The sequence below is a fragment of the Panthera uncia genome, assembly GCF_023721935.1.
Source record: "Panthera uncia isolate 11264 chromosome B3 unlocalized genomic scaffold, Puncia_PCG_1.0 HiC_scaffold_1, whole genome shotgun sequence".
NCBI lineage: Eukaryota > Metazoa > Chordata > Mammalia > Carnivora > Felidae > Panthera > Panthera uncia.
The window spans coordinates 136,271,238-136,289,188 of record NW_026057582.1 but is presented as its reverse complement, the minus strand read 5'-3'; the positions used below and the strand labels follow the sequence as shown (position 1 = coordinate 136,289,188).

Below are 17,951 nucleotides of genomic sequence, written 5' to 3'. Positions count from 1 at the left end.
TTTTCAACGTTTTTTATTTATTTTTGGGACAGAGCGAGACAGAGCATGAACAGGGGAGGGGCAGAGAGAGAGGGAGACACAGAATCGGAAACAGGCTCCAGGCTCCGAGCCATCAGCCCAGAGCCTGACGCGGGGCTCGAACTCACGGACCGCGAGATCGTGACCTGGCTGAAGTCGGACGCTTAACCGACTGCGCCACCCAGGCGCCCCTGTAATTTTATATTCATATAATTGTGATGGATCCTGGTGAAGTCCTGAAATGATCCAAATGTTGTCCACGTATATAGAAAGGACATGACTCAATCTTTTATTTAGGTTTGAGCTATAATTACCTTTTTCTTTTGGAAGGACTAAGTCATCTGTGGTAGCTGCATTTGAGATTATCCTTCTTCCCTTTGCTAAAAAACATGACCTACTTATTTCCGGTAGCTGTAAGAAATTGTAGCTAGAATCAGTACTGGAGCTCGGTGTTTTGCTGACAGAGGTTGTAACTTTAAACCCAATTTGCCCTAGTTGTCCTCCCACCTCCTTCCCCAGTTTAATTTGATAGGTTTCAGTAAAGTTAATGAGTAAAAGGCACATGTACACACAAAGCCTTGCTAATATTATGGGTATTATTCTCAGGTTACCCTCCAACCTCTTTAATTTACAGCCGTATTTAATTTCCAGGTGACCGAAAAAGTCATGTAATGAAAGCTCTGGAAGGACTAATGACTAGTAAAACAGGTGGGCCACGTGGCTCCAGGAATTGGTGATGGAGACTTAAAGTCAGTCATAGGAGGGGGAGTACTAATCCTAATGTTCTGAAAACTTCTAGAGTCCTGTTGGAAGCCTGCAGATTGATTCACACTGCCACATTCATTGTGACAAAACCCAGGGATTCCTGGAGCTTCCTTGTTAGGCAGAGCAGAGAGCACTGGTTGTTTAAAGGAAGAGGGCCTGTCCTCCAGAGGCCCATTCAGAGAAAGCAGTAACCCTGCCACCTGTGGCATTTGAATGCTTTTCAGATGTCCCCTCTGATCTTAATTGCTACAGATCTCAAATGTGTCTTACAAATGCTCTTGGCTGAAAGAACATTTGTGAAGGAAGAAACGGAAAATGCGACTCTGATTTTCCATTTGTTCAGTGGCAGTTCCCTGCTTGGTGACAACTTGCCTGGGCAGTTTTAGGACACAGTGTACTTAAGGTGTCTCTCTGCATGTTAGAAATCTTAAGAGGGAAAATAAATGCCCCTGAATTGAACTTTCAACTGTACGTATACAAGAGAAAATAATTTGCCAACAGGCAGCTACAGGCTACCAATTACTTTCTCAGCAGGAGGGAGAATTAAATTTGGCATTTTAAAAAAGTGCTTTTTATTTCAGGGTGGGTTGGAGAGCAAGTCAGGAATAATTACTAGGAAGGAAAAATGTTGAATTTGCAGTCTTAAATGAAAGATTGAAAACCTTTCTACACACATACGCGGGCCAGCTCAGTAATTCTAGCAGTAGATCCAGTGGTAAATCCCGCGACACTGGCCGTGACTGATGGCCCTGGACTGATCAAGTCCACCGAGGCCTCCTCCTTTCCCAGAACCACATGCAACCACGTTGTTGTGCTAGTGCAGGAGTGGAAGGGTTCGCTTGTTTTCCTTGGGTAGTTTGAATTTTCAGCCAAGTGAGAAGTTTCCAAGGCATGGCCTCATACCCGCTGTCTCAAAGCTCTCTCTGTTCTTCTGCAGGCATCTTTCTTTGTGGTGTACAATATGGTGACAACAGAGGTGATTGCTGTGTTTGAGAATACATCCGATGAGCTTTTAGAGCTCTTTGAGAACTTCTGTGACCTCTTCCGTAACGCCACCCTGCACAGTGAAGTCCAATTTCCCTGCTCAGCTTCTAGCAACAATTTTGCAAGGCAGATCCAGCGCCGGTAAGCTCTTTCAGGCTTAATAGGCTTAATCTCTCTAGACAATTCACTGGTGTTAGGCCAGTAGTTGCTTCCTCCAAAAAACTCTTCCTGTATTCTCTCCGCCCACCTTGGTTTGGTTAGGTCTGCCTGTGGTAAACCCTTGGGTCACCCTGACCTTTTCCTTTCTGTCTCCCAGCACCTGTGGAATTACTAGTACACTGTCCGTGATTCCTCCCAGACTGTATGTGAGCTACGGAAAGATAGAGACTGTGTCTTTACTATTTATTGCTGTGTTCTCATGAATACGTTTATTATATGTATTGCATTTAAGTATTTGTGGAGTGATACGACTTAAGGAAATAATTTTAAAACTTCTGGTTAAACAGGATACGATGTGTTGAACACATGCATTTATCTCTGCTTCATCCCCAAATCCTATTAAAGTGACAAAAAGAAGTAAAAGGTGTAACTTTAACAAAAACAAAGAGAATGGGAAAGGAGAGACATTAGAGGCAGGAGATGATTGGCGACGGGATAGGAATCGGTGTTGGGAGCTGAGAAGCTAACTGATGAGTGGTAACTGACTTGACACACTTCAGAGAACAGAAACAAGACTGCAGAGCTTAGCCATCAAGAAACAAGTTGCCTTGCACCAGAGAACTCTGGAAAGGGTCAGAGAATTGGAGGCCCTGGGTACCTCTGAAGATACCTGTAATGTGGGCTTAAACTCAGAGGATTGGGTGAAGTTCTTGCAAGGAGCAATCAGAGGGCTCCTGGTGGCTCAGTCGGGTAAGCGTCCTACTCTTGGTTTAGGCTCAGGTCATGATCTCATGGTGCATGAGATTGAGCCCCACGTTGGGCTCTGTGCTGACAGTGTGGAGCCTGCTTGGGATTCTCTTTCCTTGTTTCTCTGCCCCTCACCTGCTTGTGTGTGCTCTCTCTCCCTCAAAATAAATAAGTAAACTTAAAAAAAAATTAAAAAAAAAAAAAAGGAGCAATCAGGCCCTTTAGCCCCTTTCTCTAAGCCTACTTAGCCAACTGACGGTGTCTTCTCCACCTCCGCAGAAGGCTGGAGGTTCAGTCTCCTGAGAAACTGAACCATGTAGGCCCTGGTTTCATGTTCATGAGGCATAGCTGAGAGTAGGGATGAGATTGTCATGCTAAAAACAAGAATTGAATGAAAGCCAACAAACTGAAAGGTAAGATATGACAGACAGGCTTATACTCCTTATGCAGGAGATTAGAGATTTTTCACTAGGGAAACTGACCAACCCAAAGAAGAGACCTTCAGATACTGACATTTACAAACACCTAGGTCACCCTAAATTAATACACCCCCCCCCCCCCCATCATCAGACAGGGTTTTCTCTGAACCAGAGCTTCTGGTATAATTATCTGAGTACAACATTATTGTGAAATGAATGGTTACTCTGGGCCAAGGGCCCAAGCTGAATCCTACTCTAGTCAGTGCCTCATTGGATGCCACTTTAAATTGCTCCCCCAACCTTAGCCAGTTAGGGAAAAGATCTGCTTTAGGTTTCAAGATAGATCACACTGGAGTGAACAGAAGAATCAGAATAAGCATTACTGCCACTAGGAAAAAGGAACAGAGTAGGTACATTAATGCAGTGGCATCATCTTTATATAAAAGGATAGTAATCAACTAGAAATGGGTATTGGTTTTCAGACAGCTAACTTGCCTTTTCCTTTTTCTCTGGTTCACACAAATTTTCTGCCTTCTAAGCATTTCTGTTCAGTTATGGAAGGATATTTGGAGACAGAATGTGGCTCAGATTGTGCTTTTTTCTTTTTGGAACAAATTTCCTTCTTTTAAAATTAGCTTTAAAATTAGGCAGATCATTATCAACTAATTACAAAGCTGGGTACAGCTGGCTGAGTGAAAACATCAAAAGAAGTCACTAGAAAGAAGGTAAACTCCCATGAGGGCAGGGATTTTTGTCTGTTTCATTCACTGTCATATCCATAGCACCTAGGCCAGTGTCTTTCATGTGGGAGAAGCTCATTAGGTATTTGTTGAGTGAATGAAGTCACCCAGTAATTAGAGGAAGCTATGTTTTGTTTGTTTTTTTTTTTAAATTATTTCAGAATGCATCTGGAATTAAGTGAAATTTTAAGAAGTCCCGGGAGAAATAAAGTTTGAAGAGAAAGGTGGTGTTCTAGCTTTGTGATTCTCAAAATGTTGGATCATACCACCAAAAGATTTTGAACAACTGTAGATGTCCTTACATATTAATTTTTAAGTTGATCTTAACATTTTTTTGCTATTAAATTTGAATAATTGCAGAAGATGCAATTTTCAGTGTATATTAAATATTCGTTTTTAGAAATATTATAAGCTTTTTTCCCCCATCTTTATTGAGATACAATTAGCATATAACATCGTATACGTTTATGGTGTATAACATAACACTTTTGAACATAGCCAGGGAAACCTAGTTGCAATAGTAATTTGGTGTTAGGATTTGATATAAAAAGTAGAGAGCAAGTTATTCCCATACTGTTTGAAATTTCACATTGTTTCTTCTTGTCTTCAAATTCGTATTTGTATCCTAATATAACATTTTATATGAATTGTATCCTAATAGATCCTAATATATATTCCTAATAGATCCTAATATATTTTGTTAGCCATCTTATCATGCTTTGCTGCATTGAAAGTACAATGTGTATATAAATTGGAATTATTTTTCATTTCTTGTGAACACATGACTCTAAATGCTCAATTTTACAGTCTCCAGTAATCTTTTGGTAAAAAATAAGTGAAAGTGGATCCATTATAGGTTAGAGTAAATGTTCAAGAAAAACAGGAGGTGGGGCGCCTGGGTGGCTTAGTAGGTTAAGCACTGGACTTCGGCTCAGGTCATGATCTCACAGTTCGTGAGTTTGAGCCCCATGTTGGGCTCTGTGCTGACAGCTCAGAGCCTGGAGTCTGCTTTGGATTCTGCGTCTCCTTCTCTTGCTGTGCCCCTCTCTCATTTATGTTCTGTCTCTCTTTCTCTCAATAAATAAAAAAACATTAAAAAAAAAAAAAGAAAAAAAGGAGGGGAACACTGAGGATCATGAGTCACTTAAGGAAAATCTTTAGACCAAAATAAAACAGTAAAGAATAAAGGAGCAGTATTGCAATCACTGAAATCATTGAAGCTATAAAAAAGGAAACATTCCTAAAACAGAAATTTAAACTTTGTTAGGTATAGTTGAGAGAGGAGAATAAACAGATAAAAGTAGGAAAATGGGAGAGAAACGATGAAAAGGAATTACAGAATTTGCCCAGGAGGCCCAACATCTGGTTATTTGCAGAGGGTGGGTGGAGAAAAAGAAGAGAGGAAATAGTGTAAGACAGTTTCCCAGTAGTGAAGACAGTTTCCCAACTTCCAGGTTGGCAGGACCTTTCAGTGATGTGCTGGGGCTGGCTTGTACTGGCTCACGAGGGCCAGTTGTTAAACATGGCAGGAATTTTTTGCAAGCTATTGCTAAACGTGGTGATTATTAAAAATTAGTTATTTCCTAACTATTTTACTATTATTTATGGTCTTGAGTGTATTTGTGTCTATCTCCTCTGTGTGGTGAAAATACTGTATATTCTCTCTCTCTCTCTCTCTCTCTCTCTCTCTCTCTATATATATATATATATATATATATATATATATATATACACCCTGTACTGAAAATCTGCTGCTGCTCATCTTTCGACAATGCCACATTCAGTGATGTCACGTTGGTACCTTGAAACTGACCACAGCAGTAGGATTTACAGCACAGAAATTGGCAAGCGCTGCAAATCATGGCTTCTTTCCCCAGATAAATACTTCTTAAGTCTTTATTAGTGTATCACCAGCTCCACCAAGTACCCAATGGAAAAAAGACCTGTATGGAGGCATACCATCATGAAAATTTGGAACATTGAGGCCAAAGAGAAAATTGTAAAAACTTTCAGAAAGAACATACGTTTCACATGTTAAAAAATAAGTTAGAATGGTATTGCGTTTATCAATAATAACACCGAAAGCTTGAAGCCATTAAAATCATGCCTTCAGAAGTCTGTGAAAAAAAATGATACCGAGTCTAGAATTTTCTATCCAGTAGGGTGGAACAAAGATTTTTTTTCAGACATGTAAGTTCTTGAAAAATTACTTCTCATGTACCTTTTCTAAGGAAGCTTTTGGAAGATGTGTTTTCCACATAAAACACAAAAGTATGGTACAGGAAATAGTCTGAAACCAGAGAGAAGCAAAGAGCACTCTGATGATGATGGTAAAAGGGAAGTTCTGGGGGTGGCAGAACACCAGGTGGGCCAGCTGGAGGCAGGAGGGTGGAGGGTTCCAAGAGGCAAGTGTCCAGGGCAAGATTGTAATTGTTAGGAGGTCTGGTGGGTTTGAGTGGATCAAGAAGAGATTGTTAGCTCTGTTCCAGTAGACTTGTCATTGTGGGCCTCACGAGGGTGATAGCTGAGCAGAGCTTTTGAAGGAGGTCAGGGAGCAGGCCATGTGGATACTGGGGGGCACATTATCCCCAAAAAAGGTAGTATAGTTCTGAAGGTCCTGAGGTGGGTCTCATGCATTTGAGGAACACCGGGGAGGCCAGAGTGGCTGGGCTGGGGTGAGAAGAAGCCCAGTAGTTGGAGACGTGGTCAGAGGTGGGGCCAGACACCTGAGGCTGTTCTGAGGCTTTGGCTGTAACTGTAGATGAGATTGTATAGCATTTGAGCAGAGGAGTGACACATTCTCACTTGTTATTTTACCAGGGTCACTCTGGCTGCTGTGTTGGCAATGGACTGTAGGAGGGTGGGGTAGAAGCAGGGACACCAGTTAGGAGACTGGTGCAAGGATTCGCTAAATATGTTTCCTGCCACAGGGAATATATATTTATATATTTACGCACCTAGAAGCATGCCTGGCGTATACTAGGCTGTTGGTAATTATCTGTTGATTGAATAACATTGGCTTGGATCAGGGTGGGAACAGTTAACCCTTGAACAACTTGGGTTTGAACTGCATGGGTCCACTTACGTGTGGACTGTTTACAGTAAATACAGAACTGTAAATGTATTTTCCTCATGATTTATTTTCTTAATAACATTTTCTTTTCTCTAACTTATTTTATTGTAAGAATACAGTTTATAACACGTGTAACATACAAAACATGTGTTAATCTCCTGTTTGTTTTCTGCTGGTAAGGCTTCCAGTCTGCGGTAGGCTATTAAGTTTTTGAGTAGTCAAAAGTTGCATGCAGAGTTCTGACTGTGGGAGAGGTTGGTACTCCTGACCCTGTGATGTTCATGGGTCAGCTGTAATTGTGTGCTCAACGTATTTTGAAAATAGAACCCTGAAGATTAGTGGAGGATGGGGTTTGGGCCGTGGAAAGAGCAAAGTCAAAGACGATTGTTAACGTTTTTGTCTTGCAAAAGAGAGTTACTCTCAAACTGTGATGGTGAAGCTGTGGGTGAGGTTCAGGGGAGAAGGTTGGAGGTTCTGTAAGTGGAGAGGTCTGGTAGTTTCTCAGGAAGAAGTGTCAGATGCTTCTGCCAGGGCAGGTCTGTCTCTCCTGAGAGATAAATCAGCTACTGGAGTTAGCAGCATGGAGCTCATCAGTGAACTCCATGAGAGTGGCTTCATTGGGATGGTGGGGAAAGCCTCTCTGGGGTGGGTTTAAGGAAGAGTGGGAAGAGAAGGCTTGGAGACAGTACCGTAAGAAGTGTTCTGAGAGTTTTGTTGTCAGGGAGGGCTGGAAGATGGTGCCTGCACTGGAGAGGGTGAGTGGTGGTGCTTTTATTATTTTGTGACTGAGAGGGGGGGAAATGGCGTGTTTGTGTGCAGATGAGACTGTGTAGCTGGGGGGGAGCTCACGGTTTAGGAAAAGGTGGGGAGGAATTGATGTCGCATATGAGAGGCGATGGGACCTAGTGCCCAAGCGGGGAGATTGGTCTCACACCGCAGCACAGACAGTAGTATAGTGCAGATCGCCGATGGGGGCCTCACAAAGTTCTCTTCTCCTTGCTTCTGTTTGTCGGAACAAAGCAGGAGATGCCGTTCGGTGAGGGTGGGCCTGGTGGAGGTACGAAATAGGCATCAGAGGGAGTGGGAGGGCTGGCTGGACCGGGGACTGCAGCCTGAGTGCCTGCAGCAGGAGGGCCCCACGACGTTCATGGTTATACATTTAAGCGAGCATTGTATGTTTCCCTCCAGCCGTGGAGAACACCGAGCAGATACAGGCATGGAACGGGCAGAGTTGAGCTTAACTAGGGCTGTAGGTTTTCCAGGGAAGTGCCACCAAGCAAGAGAAGGCAGAGTTGTGGAGGATGAGTGCAGTGGATTAAGTGTGGAACTGAAGCATGGCCTGAGGAAAGAGAGAGGACACAGGATATGATCAAGGTGTAGGGTGACAAAAACTGGTAGAATCAGTGGACTGTAGGTCTAGGGAGTAGAGGGAATGGGCTGGAAAGATAGGAGAGGAGGAGGCTGGAGAGAGTGGTACCTCACCCTGATGTTACAGAGAGGTCGCAGTCATGGGTAATGGTGAGACTGAGGATATAGTACCTCGGAATGAGGGCTGAGGCAGAGAGGAGGTTCAGGAACCAGGGGGCCATGGTGCTGGAAGGATCATCTCTACGAATTTGGAAATCCCCACGAACTGAGAGAGGCATAACTGGACAGAGTGACGGTGAGCCAGGATTTAAACGCTGCAAGTTGTCACAGGGATGACGGCTTCATCTTTCTGTCCGTGGGGAGTGTGGCGAGTGGAGGTGGTGGTGCCGCTGGAAAAGCACTGCTTTCACCGTGGGCCGGCCCCCGTCACTGGGAGCCAGTGAGCCAGGCAAGGCCGTGGTGCGGGTTGTGAGAGGTCATGCTGGATCTTGGCTGACAAGGAGCTGAAAACGATGATTCCTGCTCCTTCAAAAGGAAAGAAATAAGTTCTCTTTGGCCAAGACTTAATTTTATGACTTACACTGAGGTGGTGAAAATTACTGTCAAGAAGAGTAACGGAAAAGCAGTATTGATAGCTAGGCTCATAAACGAGGTGTTAATGTGCATCTAGAATCACAGGTTAATGGTGAAGACAAAATACAGAACCCATCTCATCAGTCTTTCTGGTCTCCTCAAAGTCAGGAACGTTTAAGTTTTTAAATTTGTTTTATTTGGTTTTCATGCCATTAATTTCAGGGATGAGATGTCATATTTTGTCCCTGGACTAAATTATTTTCCCTTTGTATTTTAAACCATATGATATACTTTGATGTAGAGATTAAAGAAATACATACTGATGGTTGACATTCTAAGAAACTGTAGGAAAGTGAAAAAGAATAAAAACAAAATGTGATTACACAGGCACAATTATTTTGACATACTTCTACCAGTCTGATTTTTTTTTTTTAATGTTTATTTTCGATAGAGAGACAGAAGGTGAGTGGGAGAAGGGCAGACAGAGAGGGAGACACAAAATCCGAAGCAGGCTCCAGGCTCTGAGCTGTCAGCACAGAGCCCGACACGGGGCTCGACCCACGAGATCATGACCTGAGCCGAAGTCGGATACTTAACCGACTGAGCCACCCAGGCACCCCCACCACCAGTCTGATTTTTAGGACTAATTTTTTTCTCTGTTTTTTTTTTCTTTTTTTAATCATACTGTGTAGACATAGAGCGTAGCCTGTTTCTTTTACTTACCATTATGATAAATGTTTCCACTGTTACTATGCAGTCTTTGAAAATTACGGTTTTCCATTAGGTTCTTAATTTTCTGTCAATTTATTGCTATCATCAGCAATGCTTTATTAAAGGGGCAGAGAGATTTTTCTAAGTATGGGATTGCTTCCTTAGGGTAAATCTCCACAAGAAGAGAAATGCTTGGTCAAAGGGTATTAAATTTGGTATTCATTACAAGTGTGAGAAATTGCCCCATGGTTGTTGTTATTAAAAATAAGTGAGATGTGCGACTGTGTCCGCGTTACAGTTCTTCAGACGCTGGTGTTTCTGCAGGAGCACAGGTAGCTAGCTTGTAAACTTTGAACACAGAACGAGTAGTTCGTCCAAGGTTTTTTTTGTTTTGCTTTAATGTTTATTATTTTTGAGAGAGAGAGACAGAGAGCAAGCAGGGCAGGGGCAGAGAGAGAGGGAGACACGGAATGGGAAGCAGGCTCCAGGCTCTGAGCTGTCAGCACAGAGCTCGACATGGGGCTCGAACTCACAGACCAAGAGATCATGACCTGAGCCGAAGTCGGCTGCTTAACTGACTGAGCCACCTGGCCCCCCCCAGAGTTTTGATGGAAGGTTGGCTTATAACTGATCCCACGGAGAGTCACAGAGAGGCCGCTCTGTTCTACAGGGTTCTTTGCTCTCTAGAACTCTTGATGCAAACCTAGGCTATTATTTGGGGGAAGTAGAATTGAATGGAAGTGCTGTCACAGAGTAGTCACACTCCTTTTAAACTTGTTTGGAAAGTCTTTGTTAACTCTTCTAATGTAATTTAATGTTCCTATTGCGAATTTTTTTGTTTCTGAGAATATTTGTAGCCCGGCCGACTGGGGATGTGTAAGAGCTCTGACTTCCTGCATTACCTAGATTTCTGTGTACAGAATGAGTTGTTTTTAGACATGTTTTATCAGCTTAAAATCCAAGGCAGCTTGGTGTGTCCACTAACACAGCCTTCCTCACTGGTGCTTTATTTTAGGTTTAAAGACACTATCGTAAACGCCAAGTACGGAGGGCACACGGAGGCAGTACGCCGGCTGCTGGGGCAGCTCCCCATCAGTGCCCAGTCTTACAGCGGTAGCCCCTACCTTGATTTGTCTCTCTTCAGCTACGACGACAAGTGGGTGTCCGTCATGGAGCGACCCAAGACTTGTGGAGATCACCCTATCAGGTACACCATCACTGTAGCCTCAGGGCTACGGGTGGCCCGCCCTCTCTCTCTTCTTCTTGGACATCATTTCACTGTGACTATGTCCGCTTGTACTCATGGCTTCAGTTGGAGGGACAGGCTGTTTCTGTAATGTGGTGAGTGCTTTTGATCATGTACGTACTAGTCTCAGTAGTTCTGCCCTTTGCTTCTCCTGAAAACATCCAATTCAGATGAGTTTTTGTTCCCTTTTGAAGGTATCCAGGGTATAAAACCACATGCCATTTCATAATAGCAGTAGGTTGAGACTTTCTAAATTTATTTCACTCAAATCATTTTATCTCCCATGTTATCTAGTAGAAAAGCCAGCAGAGATAGTTTGGGGAACAGGCAGGTTTTGGAGAAACTCCGGCTTCCTCACTTGAAGAAATTCTGGAATGTTGATACTGTATTGTTGCTAGAAACTTGAGACTGACCTCTTACAGGCAGTCCCTCCCTCACAAATGTCCTCTTCACAGAACCCCCCCCCCCCCCCTCCGTTGGGAGCTTGTGTTGTTCTGTGTGATGTATTGGGTACTAGGGAGAGGATTGGGCACCACCGCCACCCGTGAGGTTATTTCGGGGGAGGTATGTTCTGGAACCCTGGGCTGGAGAGTGGAAGCTCTTTTTCACGTAGAAACATAGAAACAGTGGTAGCTGGTATTTCACAGTCCGGCTTCATTGTGTATTAAAGAGGCCTGTGTAACATATGCTGTATGATTAATCACCATTCATGGCGTTTCCTTTGGGAAATTTCAGTCAGTTTCCAAAAAACAGTTAACCTTTTTTTTTTAATTGCAGAACGTTTTAAACATAAAAGCGGAAGAGTGTAATGAACCTGCATGCACCCACCACCCAGTCTTTTTTTTTTTTTTTTTTTTGCCCACCACCCAGTCTTAACAGTTGCCATCCCATCCCATGGTCAGCGTTGCTTTGTCTTTCCACCACCACCACTCCCCCTCGCCCCAAATGCCACTCTTGATATGATGAAGCAAATCCCAGATTTCATAGCATTTTGCTCATATATATTTTAGTAATGTCTAAAAGAGAAAGACTTACAAAAATACAACCTCAGTACCATTATTCTGTCTTAAGAAAATTATCAAAAATTTATTAAGACCACCCAATACCTAGTTTTCACATTTCCCTGTTGTCTTGTAAATATTCTTTTATGGTTCCACGTGTTCCCATCAGGATCTAAACAGGGTTCATACATTGTATTTGGTCGCTTCTCCCTTAAGTCCGTTTTATTCTATATGTTCCGCTTCCTTCCTCTTTTCCTTGCAGTGAAATTGTTGAAGAAACCATGTTGCTTGTCCTGTAGTGTTTCCCACATTCTGAAGTTTGCTCACCGCATCCCTGGAGTAGTATTTACTATTTTTCTCAGTCTCTCATATTTCCTGTAAACTGGTAATTAGATTTAGAAGCTCAGACAACTGGCTTTGCTTACAGGCCCTTTGTGTGTTGGGGACTATGTGGGTGAGGTGAATGTGGTTTTCACGCATAAAAGCATATCGTGGGCCTCACTTGATATTGTCAACTAGTGTGAGATACACTCCCCTCCTTTCTGACCTGCCTCTGATTTGAAAAGATTAACCTAAGTGACAAATTTGGAAATGGCTATTGCCCCTGACTACAGGGGTTTTTCACTTATTTTTAATTTAAAATGAGAAATGTAAGGATATTAGAGGCACTGGAAGAGGAAATGCTGTGACTTGAACACCTGTATTGTGTATTCCAGTCTCGTCTTTGTCGTTCTGCAGGTTTGCACGTGCCAAGTTGTCATCCTGGTTAGCGTAATACTTTGTAGTCGGCTTGTATTTTATAAATGTTTTTCTGTGTTGTTACATAGTCCTCCGAATAGCAGTCCCGATGACAGCATATTGTTCCCTCAGTTAGATGCACGGCAGTTGATTTAACTCTTCCCCTGTTGCTGAGCCTTTATTCTCGGTCTGCATTTTTACATTAGAGCTTTGATAGAGTAGCCGTCTTTATTCACATCACTATTAACTTCATTTGGATTAAATTCTGAGGATAGAAATTCTTGGAAATGGGATTATGAGTATCTTTATGGGTACATATGTTTGTTTTCCAAAAGGGAAATTACAGAGCTCTCTATTTCAGAGCTCTCATTTTTCTGGAACTTACCCTAATTCAGCCCCAACCCCCCTGAACATCTCTAGTTCCTGATTCCAGAGGACACTTACTTTGCATATGGGAAAATGTATTTAAGTATGGGGATGAATGGAATTATTCGATGAAAAATGTCAGACTAGTTAGTATTTTGTTTTTGGGTGTGAAAAAGAAGAACCTTTCAAAAGAGTTTGTTCTTAACAACTCAAATATGGGTCTAGATCTACACTGTCCTATATCGGAGCCACTAGCTGCATGTGGCTGTTAAGCATTTAAGATGTGACTAGTCCAAGTCGACATGTGCTCAAGTGTCACACATCAGATTTCAAAGACTTAATACAAAAAAAAGAATGAAATAGCTCATTAATATTTTTTTACATGAATTATAGGTTGAAATGATAGTATTTTGGATGCCAATATTGGGTTAAACAGAATATTTTATTAAAATTAATTTCACCTTTCTCTTTTTACCTTTTTTAAATGTGACTACTTGGAAATTTAAAAGTGTACACGTGGCTTGCATTTCATTTCTAGCTCTGGTCTAGATACTCTTGGGGCAGCGTGTCTGGAAAAGAGGAGGCTGTAGTTAAGTCTGTAACTAAGGGTTATCTTGGGAAAGAGAAAGGAGCCAGTGACTCAGGACAGCACAGTAAAATTCACAGTGACCCCGTGCATACAACGAGCAGCTCAGACAAAGGTGGTTTCGCAATTCTGATACCCTGAGGCTGATGTAAGAGGAGATCCCGTGAGTAAGATTGAGTTAGAGTTGCCGCGTTCCCGTGCTGAGCGGATTGCAAAGTGGTGGTGAATATCTCTGTACCATCCTCTCTTTCTCTCCTTGTTCTGTTTAGGTTCTATGCCCGGGACTCTGGTCTGCTCAAGTTTGAGATCCAGGCAGGCTTACTGGGCCGCCCCATCAACCACACAGTGCGGCGCCTTGTTGCATTCACCTTTCACCCTTTTGAGCCTTTTGCTATTTCCGTGCAGAGGACTAATGCCGAGTACGTTGTCAACTTCCACATGCGACACTGCTGCACGTAGGTGCCTCACCAGAGCCCCGTTACCTGGTCTTCCGAAACGTTGCCCCCTTCTTGTCTCAGTGGACTCTGAAGCAAAAGCTCCTGCCTACCGGCTTTGTTGGTTCCAGATGGTTATACCTCAGCTGGGGAGAGCCGGAGAGAGGAGCGAGGGTGGCCCAGCCAAATGGAACTTTTATCGTATCCAACTACTGATTGATTGCAAGTCCTCTGGTCCTTTCCCTGTGGGAATGCCCAGCATTAATTAAGTCCGGTTAGTTTTTGTTCTTTTTTGCATTTTATTGCTATATGAAGATGACAGCATTACACCTTTCCCCCCTTCATGTCCATTCTTTGGCGTTATGGTATGCGGTCTGAAGTGGGTACATCTTTGCTCACGGGAACTGTGTCCATCTTTCCATGTAGCCGACAGCAGGGCTATCTTTATATAAAGAAAACACAAATAAAGCCTTGGTATTTTCTTACTTAAATATATCCTGTTTGCTGACTGCCTTCTGTCCCGGTCTCACCGAATACTTTTTACATTTGTGGTTCCAGGAGGGACCGTGAAAGGGACTGGAGGCCATGGCTCCAGCAGCTGCCCTGGGGAGAGCGGAGTGTTATGTGCCAGCACGGAAGACCGTTATCTGTCAGGATTGTCGTCTTCCCTGGGGTTTTGTCCTGGTAGTCGTTACAGCTGGAGGGGCCGGGCATAAATGCACATTGTCATGTGGAAGCACGCTCCCATCTGCACGGTCTGTGTCATGCAGGTGGGAGAGTGATCCGTTCTCTGGGGCTGTAGCAGATACAGACACTGTGTGGCACGCACGGCAGTTGGGTCGTGAGAGCTGGCAGGCTCCACGTGTCCCTAAAGAGATCAGACTGACTGCTCCCGGATGGCCCGGCTGTCACAGCTCCTCCGAACACCTGCTGGCCCCCAGCCAGCCTCCTCCTGTGCGGTCTCAGCCGGTGTCCTCCGGCAGGCTCGTGAGGCTGCTTCTGTCTCATCCGCACAGCGTATCCCCCGCTTATGAAGTCAGCTTGTTTGGTAGCACCTGACTTTGACAGCAGCTTGAAATGTTGGATTTCAGAGCAGGTTGTGGAGTCACGGATGCGAACAGATGGATTCCGTATCCCTCCGCCATCCAGATCGACCTCCCTTGGGAACATAACCAATGTGATAGGAGATACAGAGTCCCACCACAAACAGTTCAGCTAATTTCCTCATCCTCAGTATCGAACGGCTGCATTCATTCTCATTCAGCGTGCAGCACAGGGTTTGAGCGCCAGCCATGGGTCGGGTAGATGCCGTGCTGAGATCTGGCGGATGAGACAGACCAATAAAGAGAATTATAATGCAGAATGGCAGAAGCCCCAGTAGCGGTTCTCTGGGAACAGTGGAGAAGGATGAAGGAGAGGTGGAGGAGGAGAGCCACACTGGGGAAGGGACACTGGAGCCGGACAAACGGGAGTCTGTTGTGTGGACCAGGGCAGGGGACGTTTCGAGGAGAGAGCCAGCACGCACAAAGGCGCGGAAGCGTGAACAGGGTTGTCAGGGCCGTGGAATGGTAACGAATACGGCTGCGGCACAGGCTGAGGGGAGGCCAGGGGAGTGTGACCGAATCATGAAGAGAAGTCTTGTGTGTGGTGTTAGGGTTTGTGCGGTGGAAGACGTGATCCAGATTTCACAAAGACTGTCTTTAGCAGTCTGGAAGATGATTTGGAGGCGGGCCGACAAGCCAGTGGTGGTAATCCAGAGGAGAAGAGGAGGGTTTGAATGACCTCACTGGGCTTCTGGAAGGATGAAATACTGAGGCATTCTCCTAGATTCTTCGTAGGTCATGACAAAATCAGGATCCCAAAGCAGTCACACGTTTGTGGGGACTCAACCAATCTTCCGTGGTTGAAGCCCTTCACCTGCAGCTTTCTTCTGTGCCAGGTTGCTTGGACTGTACCTGAGGGACTGGGGAGCGTGGAGTCACTCGGGCCGCAGTGGGAATCCCCGCCCTTCTGCCCATTAGGTCTGTGACCCTGGGCGGTGTCCTAGCCTTTCTGAAGCTTAATGTGTACTTCCTGTCGCCTTACTCCTCCATTCTCCTGGTCATATCTTCTATCTTCCATCTCGTCTAACTCCCCAAGCAATTCTCATACACTTTCCTGCTCTGTTTACTCTCCCACTCGCTGAAATTGCCGTTTGACACCATTCCTCTTCCAAAGCCCACCTTCCTTTTCTCCCTGATCACCTTGCCACCCGCTTCCAGACGGAAGCGGAAAGAATCACGTGGGGGAATTGCCTTATCTTTCTTTCACCATGTCAACCCCATGACTTGTGTCTATGTTCCTTGCCTGCTTTTCCTCCGGAGTCCAGAACCCTTGCTTCCCTAAAAGGCCAACTCCTCCCCGTGCTCACTGAATCCTGTCTCTTCTAGACTTCTCAACTTCTTCACTCCTGCAATTATTCTTTACTGTATCTTCCTCTTGATAGGTCATTTCTACTAGCACATTAGATACACTCTAGGATGTTCTTTTTTTCTTTTATCTTTTTTTAAAGATTTTATTTTTAAGTAATCTCTCCACCCGACAAGGGGCTTGAACGCACAGCACTGAGATCAAGAGTTGCGTGATCTACTGACTGAGCCAGCCAGGCACCCTTACGATCTTCTTTATCTTTTTTTTTTTTTTTTTTAATGTATATTTATTTTTGAGAGAGAGAGAGACAGAGTGCAAGAAAGGGAGGGGCATAGGGAGAGAGAGGGAGAGAGAGGGAGAGAGAGGGAGACACAGGATCTGAAGCAGGTTTCAGGCTCTGAGCTGTCAGCACAGAGTCCAATGTGGGACTCGAACTCACGGACCGTGAGATCATGACCTGAGCCGAAGTCAGACTATCAACCTACTGAGCCACCCAGGGGCCCCAGATCTTTTTTCTTTAAAACCTCCTGCTTGGGCCTCTTCTCCCCCTTCAGTTACTGCCCACCTCTCTGTTACCCTTCACAGAAAAACTTCTCAAAAGAGTTGTTTAAATTAAATGTTTTCACCCCACCACGTCCTGTTTTTCCTCAGCCCACTCCAGATGGGTTTTAGTCCCCCCTCCACTGACACGGTACTTGTCCCAGCCACCAGGGACTCCATGTTGCCCGTTCACACACCTCTCATCCCTTTTGTGCTCAGCAGCCCGACATCGGGCATAATTCATTTCTCTCTCTGTCAGGAAGCACTTGCTTTTCTTGGTTTCTGGGACAGTACGAGTTTCTGGTTTTCTTCCTGCCTTGCTGATGGTTGCTCGTTGGTCCCCTTTGCTGGCTTCTCGGCTCTACCTTTAGATGCTAGAGTGCCCCAGCCCTTGGCCTTGGATTCTCTCCTCATTTCCTCTGTATACCATTTCTTTAATTGATTTTGTCCATTTCCCTGGTTTTATATTCTAGCTATATGCTGATGATTCGCAAAATTATAACCCCAGCCCTGATGCCTTCCTGGACCTCCAAATTCATATATCCCATGGCTTACCTGGCATCTTCATTTGAATATCTAATAGGCATTTCAAAACCAGCATCTCCAAAACTGGGCTCTTGAGTCTCACTCCCCACCTCTAACCCATTGTTTTCCTCCCAGAGTTTCCAGATGGCTTCAGCGTTTACCCATTTACTGCAGGTAATAACTTAGGAACTATTTCCAGTTTTCCTTTTTTCCAGCCCCCACCTCTCCCCATAGCGCCCACATATCTGACTTTGCCTTACCAACCGTGGTGATCCCTTACTCCATGTTAGTGACTAGAACTAGGTCAAGACCAGCTGGCAGAAGGGGTTAGTTTACGAATGTCGTGTGACTTCTGTCAGGTCAATGATACTGTAAGGTAGAGGTTTCTGGAACTGTGGGGGAAACATTTCTCTTTTGAAAATGTCTGTGAGGAACCATGTGGCCCACAGTTCCACAACCCACCACCCAATGATCCTATTCAAAAAGAATCAGCCAGGGGTGCCTGGGACGTTCAGTCGGTTAAGTGTCCCACTTCGGCTGAGGTCATGA

General features: G+C 44.4%; 1 protein-coding gene across 6 annotated transcripts in view; it reads left to right on the top strand.

Moving 5' to 3' along the window:
- Nucleotides 1–17,951, top strand: part of DET1 (DET1 partner of COP1 E3 ubiquitin ligase) — a 54,087-nt gene that overhangs the window by 8,353 nt on the left and 27,783 nt on the right. For 5 of the 6 annotated variants that reach the window (XR_007453933.1, XR_007453932.1, XR_007453931.1 and 2 more), the window contains exons 3-4: nucleotides 1,721–1,908; nucleotides 10,573–10,764. Coding sequence is in view for 3 of the 6 variants with exons in the window: in XM_049614068.1 (XP_049470025.1) it covers nucleotides 1,721–1,908; nucleotides 10,573–10,764 (380 nt within the window). In the remaining 3 variants the exon portion in view is untranslated. Of the gene's footprint in view, nucleotides 1–1,720; nucleotides 1,909–10,572; nucleotides 10,765–13,763; nucleotides 14,424–17,951 lie in introns of those variants that run through there. The other variant, XM_049614070.1, reaches the window with a different exon arrangement.